Source organism: Dermacentor silvarum, chromosome 8 (genome assembly GCF_013339745.2).
Source record: "Dermacentor silvarum isolate Dsil-2018 chromosome 8, BIME_Dsil_1.4, whole genome shotgun sequence".
NCBI classification, from domain to species: Eukaryota; Metazoa; Arthropoda; class Arachnida; order Ixodida; family Ixodidae; genus Dermacentor; species Dermacentor silvarum.
Window position 1 is genome coordinate 127,216,750 of NC_051161.1, and position 17,784 is coordinate 127,234,533.

The 17,784-nt window shown below is 46.9% G+C and overlaps 1 protein-coding gene across 1 annotated transcript in view; it reads left to right on the top strand.

Moving 5' to 3' along the window:
- The first annotated feature begins 493 nt into the window (after positions 1-493).
- The window catches only part of LOC125947352 (uncharacterized), a 36,985-nt gene continuing 19,694 nt past the window's right edge, over positions 494-17,784 (top strand). Inside the window, exons 1-3 of the mRNA XM_049671888.1 lie at positions 494-644; positions 2,408-2,478; positions 5,023-5,094. Coding sequence (XP_049527845.1) covers positions 565-644; positions 2,408-2,478; positions 5,023-5,094 — 223 coding nt within the window. The 5' untranslated portion in view covers positions 494-564. The remainder of the gene's footprint in view (positions 645-2,407; positions 2,479-5,022; positions 5,095-17,784) is intronic.

The window sequence follows — 17,784 nt, forward strand, 5'->3', positions numbered from 1 at the left end:
CACCACCACCACCACCATCATCATCATCATCATCATCATCATCAAGGTCTTCTTCACTTTCGCCTTCTCCTTTTGTTCCTCTTTTCTCCTTATCCAACACTGAGCAGCAAGCTGGAACATAGTAGTTCAGGACGCCCTCCCGGATCTTCTCCCACATTAAATCTTTCTCTCTCGCTCTCTGTAAAGCTGCGCAGCAGGAGGATGAACTAGAGGAACAATTTACGTTGCCGTAGTTTCATTTGCCTTGACAGAGAGTTAGAGAGAGAGAGTAAACGTTTATTATCGAGCAAGCGAACTGTTCCTTGCCCGTGATGGACAGTTTCCTCATTACAGGAGAGATTGACCTTTAGGCTTGGGCCTCCCACTTCTTTCTCACCAGTGCTGCTGCGCAAGCTGGCAAAGACAGATCAAAATAGCGACAAGTTGTACGCCTTAAGACACTTGCAAAATGTTGTAGTTTGTAATGGCTGCACGCGCCCACTGGTCGCAGTGCCTGTCTCGAGGTGCCACCTGGTATGTTCTCTACCGAAACGAGAAACAAGGAGCCTTCGGAGCGGATGACAGATGCCTGAGGGACAACAGATGAGTGACGTGGTCGACGGAAAGGCCGTGTTCCGCTTCCGCTACGGTCATGGCCAGGAAAGGTGCGTATCGGCTCATCTTCGGTGTCTCGAACTTCGTGGCCTCAGAAAGCCGCAGCAGAAACTTACTCCAACCATACATGTTTACGCAGTCTTATATCATTATACACAATGCATTTCGATGGGGGCGAAATGCGTGAAAAGCGAGAAGGCTGCACCGTAACACACTCTACGTATATCGAAGGCGGTGTTCAGAGAAGCTTACCTCTACTGCGTAGCCAAGGCACTTCATTCGAAAAATACGACTACAGAAGGCACAAAGTGCTGTGGACCGCTTTATCGACTGCAGGCGTCTGAGAAATCGAACGTAGCCGAGCCATATGTTCGTTTGCAGACGACGAAACTATTTTGCCGTTTATAATTCGTATCGCTGAATTCACGTGCACTTGATATGACGTTAGTAGATTTGCGTCTATAGCCGACAAATACTTTTCTTTAAATGCAAACAGGATGAATGACTTATGTACAAAAAGCGGTGTCCTATATATAGTGACTTTTTCCCAATAACTGCCTCTGATGATAGCTGAGGGAGAGACGTCTCGCCACAGGTGCCACCGCTACGCAAAGTACAGTGGGTGGACGTTGTATGAAGTCTCGTCGCTAGCTGTACTGTGAACAATGTATCAAGTGCTTCCGATAAAACCCTAGCCTTTATTTCTAAACACGTGCTTCATTACTGTCTAATAACACGGGTTTAGAAAAAGAACAAGAAAAAAAAAGGAGCTCAAGGCTAAGTTAAGAAATAATATATTTGGTCATATATTGCCCATATGCCATTTTTATTTATTTATTTATTTACAATACTGCCGCTCTCGATCGAGAGCATAACAGGTGGGCATATTGAGTACAGTAAACGTGAGACGAAAAAAAATATACATACATATGCCTAGGAATGTGCAATTGCAACATACATGACGGAAAAAAGTTTCACTGACTAGTACGTATACACTTAATTTGAACATAAAAACAAGAAAGCGTACGAAAAAAATTAACACGCAAAAAAGAAAGAAAGAAAGGCAACCAAGTTATTAAAATATATATATATATATATATCCTTTACGATGAGACGGTCAGCCTGTTCAATTGCGTAAACATGCTGTTTGTCAATTTAAAGTTAGTGCCTCCATTTTGGTGCGGAACTCAGGCAGAGTGTTAGCGCTTGTTATATCGCTATCGAATTGGTTCCATTTTCGTATTGTAGATGGGAAAAATGAGTGTTTAAATGCGTCGACCTTGTGAGAATATTCTACCAATGTATGCAGATGCTTACATGTCGGCTTTCACGTGACTGTGAATAAGCGACATATTTGGACTGGTCAATTTTATAAGTGTTATGGAGAATTTGAAAAAGAAATATTAATCGGGACTGTATCGCTCTAGCTTCTAATATCTGAAGGCCAGAGGAAACCAACAGGTTAGTAGGGGAATCCGTACGTTTATATTTGTTGTGAATAAACCTCACAGCCTTACGTTGGACAGTTTCTAGTTTTTTTAACGTTAGTCTTCGAATGCGGAAACCATACTGTATTAGCATAGTCTAAAATAGGTCTCACGAAGGTCGTGTAGGCTAGGAGTTCGGTGTACGTCACCCGACAAGTTCATAGTTAATTTCCTGCGAATTAAGTTTGAGCTTAACATTAAAGTTGTTTTGTTAATCTAGAATGAATTCTAGGTTCACATACCGACTTTACAAAGCGCGCTCTCCCCCATATGCATGTAGTGCCGTGATTTTGAAACCTTGACGCCTTTCGCTTGCATCTTTGCAGGAACGCGACGTTCACATTCAAATCTTCTGACGGGAGAAATTATAACATGTACGAGGCTCAGCTGGATGGCGGTAAGTAATACGTGTAACCTGGTGGTTTAGGTTATCACACTCATCAATAAGTCTGTGGACTGAATATAATAGGTAAAAAGTAAAAAAAATAACTGCTAGCGGATTGGCTTTCCCTGCAAGACCAGTCAGAGCTATTTTTCGACTTGCTCTCGTTTGTTAGTTTCAACGAAACCATCGCTCACCGAAGTCGATGAGAGATGAGACCTGAACTGGTTTGATGTAAACACGCTATAAACGACTGAATGTTATGCTTTAGGGCGCATTAACAGCTTTCCCATCAAATCACATACTCTTAATTCAACTATTTAAACACGTTCAGTGAAACGTTTCTAATTCTAAGGCAATTAGTGCACAGCATTTATCCTTGTGGAGGAAGAGGACTGATAACCGGACCCAGCAGCTCTCATAACCGTATATTGTACCAGATCTCTTTCTTTTTTTTAACAGCTTTCCTAACTAGCTCGGACATCCTGTATGAAGCGTGAACGTCACATTTTTTTTTATTATTGCAATAGCAAGGATACGGAAACTAGAGGTGCGTTTCGCGCGGTCGTGCTGTCGGTGTGTCGACGCGAATACACAGCCCGTGCGCGGACGATTGTCACGTCTCCAAGGGCGCGCAGTGCGTTTGGCAGCAAAAGTGACGAAACCAAGTGAATGCACCGTCACGGCACGCTCAATTGGCTCAGTCTGCGCAGGGCAGTGTTATGGCTTCCGCTGCTGGCACCAGCGTTGTGCGAACACGCATCAGCATTCCTGCCGAGCGGCTGTGTGCATACCACACCATGCTGCATACACTGGCCTGAGCGGAACGGAGTCTAAACTTCCGGCTAAAATATCTAATCATTTCAGTGGGTGCGCGCAAACGCCGGTGGTTTTCCTTCGGTTTCATCTCGCGCACCACCGAGTTGCGACGTCTGCGACGCCCCCTGGTGGCGCTGCTTATCGCACCAGCTTCGGATACGCCGTCAGCGCAACGATATGCTTTGCTATCACTCGCTTTCATTGGCGTTACTCTCCCTAGTGGTATCAGGTATTCAAGGTATCTACCACCATCTATCCTTATTCTGACCACGTCTCTTCTTTATAACAGAATCTCCGGGCATGCCCTCAAATATATCCCCAACCGCACCGTGTGTCTAAAGTTAGAGGCGATCATGTAGCTTGCTTCGAGCCACCAAGCGATGTTACCTTTTACTGTCAATACTTGCCACCTATAACGCCATGAAAACTGCCAGCAACAATCCTTTAAAAAATTTGCGCAGCTTGCACCACGTTGTGCAAGGCTGGAGAAATAGCGGAGCTGGTGATCGCCTAGCTTCTTCCAGTTTTGCTTAGCTTGGCTAAGATTTGATAGGTTCGGCTAAGGTTTGCTAGGCTCGGCTAAGTTTCCCTCGGCTTGGCTAAGGTTTTTCTAGGCATGACTAAGTTTTGCTATGAAATGCTAAGTACTACTATGCTCGTAACAATATTTTCCTGTTCCGTTCGGTTACCCACACTACTAAGCAGTTTTTGGGTCATGCTAAGCTACTGGAAGAAGCTAGGTGATCACCAGCTCCGCTGTTTCTCCAGCCTTGCACAACTTAGTGCAAGCTTCGCTATTTTTTTTTTTACTTCTCTCGATCGAACGAGCCTCACTCTCCAAGTGAGGTCGAGCCTTTCCAGGTCAGACCCAGCTCCGGATTAGCACGCAACCGCCGCATTCGTTCTCAGCTGGCGGCATGACAAGCTTCCAGCTGAGCGGCTTCTTCTTTGGGAGTCTTGTACTTCTTCGGCCGTCCCATGTTACATTTCCTCAGTGCGAAGTCTACGAGAGTTGTGTGTGTCACCGTCGCGGCGACATGATCCTAATAATCAGTGTGACGTCATGGACAAACTTCACAAAGTGTTTTCATGACTAAGCAAAGCAAGAATTGCGGCGTGAAGCAATGACATGGCTGCGCGAAGCTTGGCTAGTGATTTCTAGGGGGCCGCATTGACGGAGCGGGTCTGGTGGAACACTGTGTCGGCATTGCACCATGCAAGCTGCAAGCATTACAATGCATTACAAGCTGCGCATTGCAAGCTGGGCTATGCAATGCGTAGTGGCGTCATCGCTGGCACGGCGGCGGAGGAGCGTTGCCCGACCTAGGAAAAGCGAGGCGCAGCTGTGGCTGATGGTTGCTGGGCAACGCGCATTGACGTCTTCGCTAGGCGAGTTTTTGCGAAGTGGAAACGAAAAGCTTAAACAGCTCCACTGTGAAAAGACACTTCTGTGTGTCTTCAGACCAGTTCAACTAATTTTCATCTCCTAAGTAGCTTGCTTCAATTAGGAATGCCTTCACTTTGTTTATTTTGTTTCCGAACGAGGCATGTCTCCACTTGATAGAGCGCACTTTCATCGGTATGTTATCTCCTGTACAAGCAAGCTTGGCTTTGCCAACATTCAGCCTTGCAGGGCGTCCGAAAGATACCTAATAGTAAGCGGGAGTGGGGGGGGGGGGGGGGGGATGAATGTGCGACAGCTGTCCGTTTTATGTTTGTTTTCTGCCTCCTTTCGCGTAGCTTCAAGTGTGGCAAAGTACGACCTGCTGTACGTGGACTGTGCCCACTGCAAGTTCATGAAGGACCAGCGAAGTGAGTATGCACTGATCAGCTCTATAGAATTAGGCTTAAGGAGCCCTAACCTGCTTCTCATGAAAGATGGTTGTTTCTACAGGAAATAGAAATTTCCCTTTGTGCTGTGTATCACCTTCTACGTCACATGACGCGTCTGCTCTGCACAAAGAGAAGGAGGAGGAGGAGGAGGAGGAGGAGGAGGAAAAACATTTATTAAGAGAAAAAAAAAACAAGCAGGCGTCTTCCTGCTTGTGTTGGGAGGTGCCCTCAGTCCAGGGCTCCTGCGGCTCTTGCTGTCTCCCGGGCCCACCGCACCAGTTGTTGCTGGAGCCACTGATGTTTCCTCTTTGTGCAGGTCACCCTCGTGACCTGCACAAAGAGGAAACATCAGTGGCTGTAGTACAAGTATAGTAAGAGATGCGAAAGAGCTAGGTAATTGTAGGTATGCATTGACTGGTTATGTGACCGCTGGTGTTCACTCCATTTCACCAATGTGGTGATATTGAATCACCCAAGCCGCTCCTTACCTAAGTGAAGTGAGAGTACGAAGACAAACGTTTATTAAAAAAAGTGAAGGAAAGCCCTGTGTCCGCTTCAGGCGAAAGTGCTAAGTATTGTCACTTACAGGAGAGTTCCGACCTTGTTGTGGCTAGTACATTTTTAAACAACTTAGTACGGAGCAAACATGCTAGACATAGCAATGCACATATACCTACACACCACGGACATAAAATTATCTGGCTTTATTGGTCAGGTAACGATATTTAAGAACCATGGAGGAAAAACAAAATTGAGAATGCTGTGTTTCATTGTCTAATGCGGGTACAAGGCACAAGATACCTCTGTAAACGGTCCGCCTCAGCATCACGCTCACGTGCGCGCACAAATTCACCGCGCCTTTTCTTTCCTTTCTTGCCTCTCTCTCTCTCTCTCTGTGAGGAATACAATCTCATGTTAGGTTCTAAATTAGCGCATTGTCTCTTACTGTGTCCTGTGTTTTCGGGCTGCAGAAGTTCTGTTTCCAAAAGAAACGTCGAATGTTTTTCAGGCAGCTCACCTAAGGAAAGATGTGGATGTGTGCGTAAGCGTCCATAGTGTCTGTTCATCACGTGAAAATGCAGATCTTGGATTGTAATCGCTACGTGCTTTCAATTATTCGTTCGCCCTGTTTGCAAACAAAGCAGGTTGAGGTTCCCATAATAAACAATTAAAAGTTAACGTATATATGCTGTACGTCGAGTGTCTGTGTTTGTGTGTTATCTCCTATCTAGTCGCACTGGAGACACTCAGTACAACGGGCGTAAGAGAATCGAATAAAAATAAAACTTGGAATATTGCTGTAAGTCGTTGTTTTGCCAGTTGTAAATGGCAAAATCGGCTATTCCATTAACTACCGTAAAATACCGCGGAAGCGCCCACCCCACTTTCACTTAAAATTGGGTTAATTTAGGATATGGGCGCTTGTGCGATCAAAGCAGTAAAACCAAGATGGCGGCCAACGATTTGTCACTCTGCATTACAGTCAACGTCCGATTTTCCGGACGCCCGACTTTTCGCGGCACCGCCATGTACCCCACAGAGCCCATGCACATGAACGTCTGAAATTTCGGACGCAAAAAACCTTCGCCGTCCGATTTAGCGGACTTTTTGCCATAACCACAAGTCCGAAACGGCATTCATTGAAGCCACCACCGTCGCAATTTTGATTATCTCGCCGCCTCGAACTGGCGATCTCGCACGCAGATCCACTCGCAGCTGTAGCCACCCCCGGAGCAAAGCTAGGCCTAGCTACTTCGATGTTCGCTGCCAAGTTTCTTGCAGTTCGGTGCCAATTGTTTCATTGAAACAAGTGCGGCGCGTTGCAGAATGCCGGTTTCCGTAAGTCAGCCTCACCTTATTCCAGCACTGTTACGCGGTGAAGCATACGAAAAGTATTGAGGTGAAGCATACTGGCGCTTTGGGGCGCTTAACATACTAATAATTTTCAGAACTCTGAAGCTTTGGAAATGTTAATACTGGGCGCTTGTGTGAAACTGGGCGCTTCCGCGGTATTTTACGGTATGTGTGGCAGCTCGAAACATACAGCTGTTTGACCTAAATTATCCCGCTCCACTTCGCAGGCTCCAAATGTCTGATTTCGGTGCGAGAATCCTCCCTCCGGCACGGCGTGCCCCAGCATTGCCACTTTCTCTACGACCTGTTCTGCGGGACATCGCCGAAGTACCAGGTCTCGGACTCCAGCTGCCTCGACGACTGGTGCGAAGTTGGGCTAAAAGGATTACAAGACAAGACATTTCTCGCTAACACAGACCCTTGGACGCAAAACAGCAGAGAATAAACCGTTTGCACGAGGATCGCGTGCACGTATTTTCGGCTCTTTACGCTATTTTGCTTCCTGTTTACTGTATGGTTCTGTCGGCTGGAAGGGACGTTGCGGGAGGAGGCATCTGGGATATATATTGCGCCATGAGGAGGTATATAGAGGCGAGATCGTGTGCAAAAACATCGTTTCTTGGCTGGTAATGTGTTGGAAACGGAACCGGGCTTGGACTTGAATAAAACAGATGGAGTGCATGGTTCGACCAGTAATGGGGCAGAGGGACGTTCCGGATGGATGCGGGCTTGGGGAGGGGGGCGGGACACTCTGGAAGTGTACACCTAGTGCACATGTCCATTTTGTCTGCCGCTGATTTTTTGATTGGCTGGTCGGGAGTACGTGTGACAAAGAGACAGGCGCCCTCAGCCAATCAGCCAATAGGCTTGAGGCAAGCCAAAGCTCTCGCGCGACAGCTCGTGCGTTCCAAATATATCTACAGCTGGGTACAACTTAAGAAGGCAGGAGAGGCCACACCCAGATGACCGAAGAGCAGCAGCTGATTGCCTCCGCCACCAAAGAAATAGTCCCGCTCACAACATAGTGCTTCTAAAACGCATAATTAACGGTATAAATAAGACTTTTGTATTTTGATGTCTGGTTTGGTAGAGATCTCGTGATGGGAATGCTACGGCACTGTACCGGAAGCGAGAGAAAAATAACCCCGTGCCTTCTACAACGCTGGGCGTCGTCTGCTACGGTGCAAGATCGACGGCACCAGGGCCCTCGCGAAAGTGCCCACGGAATCCGGAGAAGAGAATACGCAGCACGAAGTTTGACAGCTTCGTGTTGTGCCCGCTGTGGTCATGTGTTCACGACTTCTTTCGCCGCAACGAGATACCGATGGTCGAGAAGATAACGAATGAGTTCTCGAAGCGTATGGATCTCCCATCACTGAAGCGGTGGACTCGTGCGTCGCCTGCTGGCTGGGATCGGCTTCAAGAACGAGAAGAGGAGTCGGAACTCGCTGGTTATCGACCGGGATAACATCGTCGAATGGCGGAATCGCTACTTTATGACGTGGAGCGCTACCGGGCGGAAGGTCGAAACATCTTCTTGGACGAGACATGGGTGACGGCTGACACACTCGGTTGATCGTGTGGACAGACACCGGGGTGCAGATGCGCGGATGTCTGTACGCTCGAGCAAATGACCTGTCGAGGAGTCTGAAACAACCTTCTGGGAAAAGCCAGCACCTGATCGTGACGCACATCGGCAGCGAGAATGGCTTCGTCGACGGCTGCTTCAATGTATTCCGAGGCCAAAAAACAAGCGACTACCACGAAGAGATGAACATCAATCGCTTCGACGGATGGTTTCATGACGTTCTGCGGAAGTTGCCAGCTGGCAGCGTCGTTGTTATGGACAATGCACCTTATCATGCCTGGCGAGGAGAGAAATTACCGACAACGCCCAGGAAGAAGGAAAAATACAGGAGTGGCTCAAAAGCAAGAACATCGAATAAAGTGATAGGATGGTGAACCAGCAGCTGCTTGAGTTGGTGGCATCTGTTAAGTCACGCTTTCGGAGCTACATCGTAGGCAAAGCAGCTGAAAGGGCCGGTAGCATTGCGCTCAGGCTCCCGCCGTACAAGTGTGAATTTAATCCAATTGAGCTCGTGTGAGCAAAGGCTAAAATTGGCGTCGCTGAGGACAACAGAGACTTCAAGCTGACCACGGTCGAAGACACCTTGAGGGAGAAGATTAAGCACGTAACGGTGGAAGACTGCAGGAAGAACATTCAGTACGTGATGAACCTGGAGGCAAAGTTTAGACTTGACGCGTCTGACAGTGACCCCATCCAATCCATCGTCATCCAATTGGGTGAAAATGACACTGAAGAAAGCGACTCTAACGGCGAGCTGTCCGACATTGAGCCACTCGACGAAGCATAAGCAGTGCACAATCAACAACCAGAAGAAGTACACTACCTGCAAGACAGGGGTGATATATGATATACCTTTATCATGTGGCCGAAGATATATAGGACAAACAGACAGGTATGTCAATGACAGGACAAGAGAGCATGCAGTATCTTTAGAAGTAATCTCTGCTAGGCATCTCGCTTTTCATCATCGCCAGCACCATTGCACCATACAATTTTACGACATCAAGGGTTCAGAAAAAAAAGTAAAGATAACCTGACGCGCGAAATCTTAGAAGCCATGGCCATTGACAGAAGCGGACAATAATGCTTGAGTACACCATCGATACTAATAACCGAAAAAGAGAAAAAGCTACTTGCCCAAAGACGATATTTCGCTCTATAAGAGAGGATAACCGGCATGACAAAAAGGAAGCATTGACTGTGTTCTGCTTTAAAAGGTGTTCGAAACCAAGAATAAACATTAAGTTGCTAGTCCAGCGTGTGTCGTCGTCCCTTTCTGTCCGTGTCCGTACGTTCTGCTGGAAATCATTTGTGCGATGTGAACGCGGCCAGTTTACACGAAAAAACCAGTCAGGCGGGGAAATGAATATTGTTTGAAAACGTCGCAGCGGTGATTCATAAATTCTCAAGAACGTCTGCACTGTCAAAAGACGGAACCTGCACGAAAGAGGGGGGAGACGGGTTTCGAGATAAAGAACAGAACTTGCAAGAAATTTAGGAAGCCCTAGGTACAAACGTAATGCTTCTCTTTCTAAGAGGATCAAATGGCGGGAATTGTAAGTTAGAGCTCTAGAGAAGAGTGCGCAACCAAATTCTAATACAGGGCGAACGCACATACGATATATCATTAGAAGTGTATCTCTTCTCAATCCTATTCGACGACTGCTCAGCCTACGCAAAATGTCAAGTGCACGGGTACCTTTTCCAGTCGCATGATCTATGTGTGGCCGCCAGTTGAGAGAGGCGTCATAGGTTATTGCAAGGTACTTAACAGACTCTATCTGTGGTATGCCTTGAAGGTGGTAAGAGTGTGAGATGTGCACTCGGTTACGTATCGGAAAAACGAGAATGGCACATTTGCTGGCATTAAGTAAAAACTGGTTAACATCTAACCAGCTCTCCAGGGCACAAAGGTAAGTTTGCAGTCGTTGATATAACGTGTGAATGTCGTTTGCAGATGCGAAAAACGCAATATTATCTGTATAAACATAAGTTGTGACTTTTTTATGAAGGGGAATTGGGCTCATGGGAATATTAAAAAGCGCCGGGGAAAGGACTGATGCGGTACTCCTCTCGTTTGTTTGCACCTAGAAGACGAAAAGCCACTTTTGTAGCAATAGAATTCTCCTTCACTTAAAATGAATGAATCCACGCTACTATATACCCAGGAACACCACTAGACGTTAGCCGATTCATCAAAACAGTGTGTTCCACGGTATCATATGCTTTAGCGATATCGAGCGTCACTAAGGCAGCGTATTGCTTATGACGCCGAGCAAGTTGTATGCGGCTTTCTAAGCCGACGTGGGCATGCCAGATGGAGCAGCCGGCCCTGAAACCAGTCTGACTTGAACTAAGAATTGAATTATCGTTTACAAATTTCATGATACGAAGGTGAATAAGCCTCTCAATTTATTTTACTACATTTGACGTAAGCGCAATAGGCCTGATGTTCTCCCGTGTATGCACTCGCCATTGTTTCTTAAGTATCATTACTACTTTGGCAAGCTTCCACTGCAAAGGAATCCAAGCGTTTTTAATCGAATAATTTACCAGATCTAAAAGAATGTTCGGCGATTCCTGTAACACTATCTTTAGCATTGCATTTGCAATTCCGTCCGGGCCAGGGGCTGCATTCGGCAAGCACGAACGTGAACCTATCGGAAGAGTCTAAAGCCTAATGAATAGCCGGAAGCTGATCTGAAAATCGATTTTCTAAACCTTTGGCAATCGCTTCTCGAGAGGAGCTCATTTCTTGCGGGGTCAAAACGATGGAGTTTAATGGAGTTGGTAGCACCTTTCTAGCGGGAAGAAATGCGAACAGAGCACGCTTGTTTTTAGATTTTGGTAGATAATCGTAATGCCTAATATCATATGCATCTTTGGCTCAGTTGACAGTACGCTTCAATACACCAGAGTGAAACTGATAATTCTTCCAATTTGTCGGGCATTGATTATGGAGGAGTGTTTTCCAAGCGACTTTTCTTTCTCTATATTCACGTGTACACAAATTCCACCAATGACAAGCGGTGTGTTTGGCCGAAGGGATGACTAATTCAACTTGCTTCCGGGAACGCTCTAGAACCGAACCATTCGGTGAAGCGATTTCCTTGTCATTGGCATTGGCAACTTTCGAAACGGCTGCAAGTGAGATAGTCCTAAATTTATTGTTGTTGACAAACGTGCACGCTTGGCATTCTAAAGATGTTATTGGACAGATGATTTCAAATGACACAGGAAGATGATCACTGTTGGTTGCTGAGTCAACCGTTAACCACGATGAAACATTGAGGCCAGCACTACAAAATGTTAAATCTAACACTGACCGAAAGTGGCCTCTAACAAATGTCACATGTCCGGTGTTCTGACATGAAAGGTTACTTTCAATAGCCCATTCCCATAGTCGCTTACCACACAAATCTGTTTTTAGACCCCACGACACGAGATGCGAATTAAAATCTACTGCGAACAAAATTTATTTTTTACAAGCAGCCACAGCCCGATCAAGTTGACGCCTACTTTGCACACCGGTGGGTAAATAGGTATTAATAATTGAAAATGCTTGATACCCTGGGAGACATAAGTCTTTTGCCAAAATTTCGCAGTTGGAGTCTATGATTTTAAAAGAAAGGTTTGCCTTATGACAAATTTTATTTGGAACAAGTATCAATAGTCCTCCGCCTCGCGGGTTACGATCTAATCGGAACGAACGAAAACCTTTCAAATGAAATTCTTTCTCTGGTGACAGCCAAGTTTCCAGAAGTATAACTTCTGGATTAAGCAGATGATCTAGGTAAAGCAAATCTGTTAAAGCTGAGAAGATAGAGCGACAGTTCCACTGCGATACTTTCAACTGTCCAATGGTGTTGATCGCACAGCAGTAGCAACTGCCGCCTTTAGAAAGCTTTCTTTGATCATAAGCGATGGTTGACTCTTTTTTTTGGTTTTGTTTTCATAATCTTAGAAATTGTAGATCCCGTGCGTTTGGGAGCTCGAGCGTCAAGTTCCATATCTGTGACACTAAGGGAGTCTGAGGAAGAGGACTCACCATCGCCTGGTTGAACTGGCGGAGTAGTGTCCGTCGACTGATCTATAAATGTAGAAGGCGTCTCTACGTCGTTGCTAGGCATTCGAGGTGTGGCGTTAAGTACTGAGGACTGTAGCGGTGCCTTAGTGGCTTGCATCATTTGAATCATCTGACTGGAAATGATTTGGGGTAAGCATTCTGATAGGCTGGATACCAATTTATCCGTTGCTTTATTCATTGCCTTTTCCACAGCAGTGTCAATTGCTTCCGAGAAATTAATATTAATATTTGGAGTGTTACGGGCTGTAACACCAGAGTATCCGAAGGCCCTGTCTTTATCAACTGCAATTTCATCTCTTCGGGAGCAGCGACGGCGGTCGATTATTTCAAGAATTTGAGTTTCTTGGGCGCGAACTGAGCAGTTCGAATAGTCTGCTGGGTGTGTTCCCCCGCAGAGGCAGCACTTTTGAGATTGTGCAGAGCATTCACTTGAGGGATGACCAACTCCACAGGTGCGGCAACTCAAGCTCGACTTACATCCTCCTGCGCTGTGCCCGAATCGCCAACTATTCTGACATTGGATTGGATGTGACGCGAGTGGTTCTACACGGAACACAAGAGGCCACACTTTGATTTCGTATGGACATGATGTGCCCACAAACGTGGCAATTACGGACTCAGTTGGAATCGTCTCGTTATTTACGAGGCGATTGCAACGATAAATAGCAATGACACCTGCTGCGGAGAGCTTGTCAATGGTTTCAGTTGGACTTAAGTGGGAGTGTACGCCCCGTACGAGACCCTTGGTGCACTCAAGGTGAGGCGGGATAAAATCACTCACCGGGGTGGAAGCTAATGCAGTGCATTTCAGTATGTCTTCAACACATGTCTGGTCCGGTTACCGACACACTATACCTCCACGCCCGAACGCTCGCACGTCAGTGATGGTCTGGAAGTGGTTGGACATGGTCTTAAGTTCCTTCTGGACAGCTTGTGGGTTCGTGAGCCTGATGGAACCTCCATTGGTAGGCACGAGCGCAACAGGAAGGGTGCTTACGCCTCTGGGAAAAAAATAAATCTGAAGGCAATTCATTAGATCGCAGGGATGCTGACCAGGCGGATCGCGCCTGGCCAGGAGAATTGGTCGACATCAGCCCAAGATGGCCGATGCAAGGAATGCAAATAAATCAGGGATAAAATTGAGGTAGTTAGAAACCTGAAATCACCCGATACACAGCCAAAATACCACTGCAGGTCAACGAAGCTTCGAGAGGCACAGGAGTGCCGCAGGATCGCACCGTACGCGAGCGCCCGTATACGCGAGTTGCTGTTCCTATCTTGTACGTTCTTTCTTTTTTTTTCTTTTTGCACTGTTCCCAACTCCGTCATAGGAAGCTTTAGTAGCAACATATCACGAGAATCATAAAGCAGCGCATAGAACGGTGTTGTGAGAAAGCATATCGAGCGCTGGCAGCACAACTTATACGTGATTGTGTCACAGCAGGCATTCTACAGCTGGCGGGCGCAGTGGGCAAAGAGTTCTAACCACCACAGCAACGGGAATTTATGCCAAGATTCCTTGAAAAGGCACCAGTTTAACGGTCATAATTTTATACGACTTGGTATTGGGGCTGACATTAAGGAAACAAGCACTGTGGCCAAACATTTGACCGTTACTAAATCTATGACATTCGCTCAAGCAGCGCGCATTAGTCGCTGATTGTTAGCATTGATGGACAGCAATCAAACGACGGTGCTACACAACACTTGAACGACGCTGCTAGACGCTCGGCTATCTTGCAACGCTGATGCCAACGATCATTTGCGCGCTAAGGCAGCAACGAACATTTGCATTCGAGGTTGCTTTCGCAAATATTTTCTGTTGAGGCACTTGGAGGTTTGTTTCATCCGCGTACGCTTTCACATTTCTACTGAGAATGGTTTTGCTCCATCACTTCACCACGTCCGACAAAAAAACACAGCGACACAGTACACGAACACACCCTCCGCTCGCAGTAGCTACCAGGCTTGGCAAACTTTCCTCGTCGTAACTTCACTTTGAAGCAAAATAATGCAAAAGCTCGCAATAATGTTTATGGCATGATAGACCACTGAATACAGTTTGGGAATTCAGTCGGATGAGGGGCAGGCGCACGCAGCTGACACGACTCGGTCCAGTTCGAAGCGCGGGCGACCACGTTCTCCGTCGGCGGGGTCACCGGCCGTCCGCGTCATGACGTCAGTATATAGTGCGCGCCTATTGGTAAAGGCTCGTGTGCATCGTCATCGCGAGCCGGTATAGACTCGCGTGTCGCCTTTTTGTACCTTTGGTGTCGCCGACGCGTTTTCGCTCAAGGTCGACTGCCTGATGAGAGATATAAGGCTTTCGCCTTAAAAAAAAAAAAAAAGCTTACTAGACATTAATCAATGTGGGTAAGAAAGTCAAGGGCAATTAAGTGTCCCTACGTGAATGAATGCGAAAGCAATGCGACGTCTTCCCGATGGCGACTCGTTTTACGGAACGTAATGGTATTGTTTTCACGTTGCCGTGTATCATTTCTCGTATCACGTGCCTCGGCCTCGTTCGCCTACTTGCATGGACGTCCAAAGGAGCGGGGCGTAGCTACTGACTGAGAATTCGAAGTGGAAGGTTCGTCCATCGGAGCGCACGCAAGAACTCACCGAAATCACCGCATCGACTGGCAGTGGACCAGTGCCGTCAGCGCTTTGCAGAGGGAGGGGCAGTATGGCAACGCTGGCATCATGAGCGGCATCGGAGCCAGCTGTGTAGAAAAGACGACGAACGCGCGAGCACTGGCACGAGCGCGTCTCTGTGTGCACGTGATTTTTCATGCTACTCGACTAGACGCCGCGTTATATTCAAGGTCATCGCGCAAGGAGCCACTTAAGGTTTTCGCCTTTAAAAAATGTTGTAACCAACTTATGATGTAGTCCATCTGAAACACCAAATATGTGATGCATGTCTACACAAACAACACTGTCTCACAGTTTTATTGCGATAGCAATTATATGGACACTTCAACCGGATTTCTGCCGTCGTCGTCGCCGTTGCCGTCGCCGTCGCCGTGAGGTTTCGTATAGATAAAATCTTCGCCGCGCGCCGTATGCCCGAGCGGAAGCGTGCGGGGACGCACGCGGTCACGGAGAGCGAACGCACTCAATCTTCCACGCGCAAGCAAGGAAGCGGGAAGCGAGCGCCGGAGGGAGCGGGGGGGGGGCACTTCTACTCTGCCAACAACCGCGCTCGTCGCTCGCTCGCACCGTCTCTTATCTCCACACGGCTCTGACCTTTATGCGCTGTGCATTCGCCGCTCAGTTTCCGTTGAAGCGATAGACCGCACGTACCTTCGCCCGCTGCGGCGTATATACGCTTGCTGCCAGCGTTTTGACATTCGTTGTCTGCAGTCATTCAGTGTGATCTATTCATGTTTGTTTGTGCGCGCTCACACCAGGCTTGTTCATTCAGTTAGTAATAGTCGGGCCACATTTTCCAACGCACGCTACACATGCAATGCTGCCCGGATCGGCAGTGCAGCGCTACAGGTGTGTCCCTTCGCACGCGCTGCCCACGGGCAGCGCTTCTCATCAACACCACCGTTTCACACGCGCCTTCTCGTGGTCATCGAGTCTCTCTTCATGTCGGTCTACTTACGCCGCAGCACACCTGCTTACTTAATCAGCTCATGTTTACTACAATTCATATTGCTACCAAAGCCGCTCACCTTAATTCGTATGACATTGATGTGTTGCTATCGCATTCATTGCTTCACCCTTAGGGCGAAACTGTGACATTTCTTTCTTTCTTTTTTCTTAAGAAATAGTCTACAACACTCGGTGGAGATTGGGTTTATTGAGGTACCTGAATGGCGACTTAGGTGTCAGCCTAAGTGCCTAGCTGATTTCATGTCATGTCGAACATTTGAAATGCTTTTATAATGTGCTTTCACGCATTTTCGTCCAGGAAAATGGCCGGCCGCCCGACAATAGTGGGCCACATGGTGTTCTAAGCCATGAGAATGGTAAAAATCTACTCTGTAAACAAAATTATACTCTCTTCATTCATTCGTTCAATATGCGTTCATGACATCCAAGTTGCGTGCCGTCCATCAAACATGTCAACTTGCGAATGCAATATTCAAAGCCCTTTAAGTAAACTTACAGTAGCTTAAGTAGCTTTCAAATTCTCCACCGTAAAACGGTTGCTGTGGTGTTTTTGCAAAAAGGTAGGCTTACATTCGACTGCCATCCTGAAGTTACAGGAAGCCGCACTACCATTCTAACAAATAACAAAATTTTACGAACTGCATTCGATAAAACGCCAAACTTTTAGGTAAAGTGAACAATGCATTTAATGTTATCAAAATGTTGCCATGGAAGCATTGAGGCTTTCACCGCATATGCCTTTTACGTATATAGCGATCATTAGTGCGTAGTAAAATACGCTATGGTTGCGCAGTTTATGGTTCAGCCACAGTCGTATCTTAGGCGACTAGATCCAACGCGTAATCAAGGGCTGCGCGCGCCCCCGAGCAACTGGTGCATACAGAACTTCGCCTCTTCCCAGTTTTTATACAGAGAGTAACGAGCCTTCCATAGAACATAACTGATGTTTGGCTATAGGGTTCGATCATCACCAGAATACATGTTATAACATTATCACTCGCTAAGGCACAACAATACACTACTCAAACAAACCATTTGCAATAATACTAATTTATAATCCGGCAAGGAAAAAAAACACTACCAGCAAACGTAAAGAAATTTTATGCGTAAGTGTCAAATGACCCATTACGACGACATTACGGCCTCCCCATCGACGACAGAAGAGAAGTGAAATTGTACGCTATAATGAGGAGCGTAAACGCAGCCAGCTGTGGAAGAAGACGACGACGCTCGAGCCAATGCTGACGATGACAGTTTTCTGTGGACAGGCAACAGACACAGGCTTTTTCGTTTCGCCTAGTCATATAGCTTCGCTTTAAAATTTAGTGACATTTCACTTCCTAAACGCGGGTTACGCGCAAGCATATGGGTGCTGTTGCAGAGTTTCTAAGCTATGCCGTCTTGCCCTACTCACCCTCGCACGTTCTTCCGTCTTCGGGAGTCTCCTGGGCCCGCCTAGCCCGCGCCTTTTGCCGGTCTTGTTCAGCTCGTGCCCGACGCCTCTCGACGACTTGGG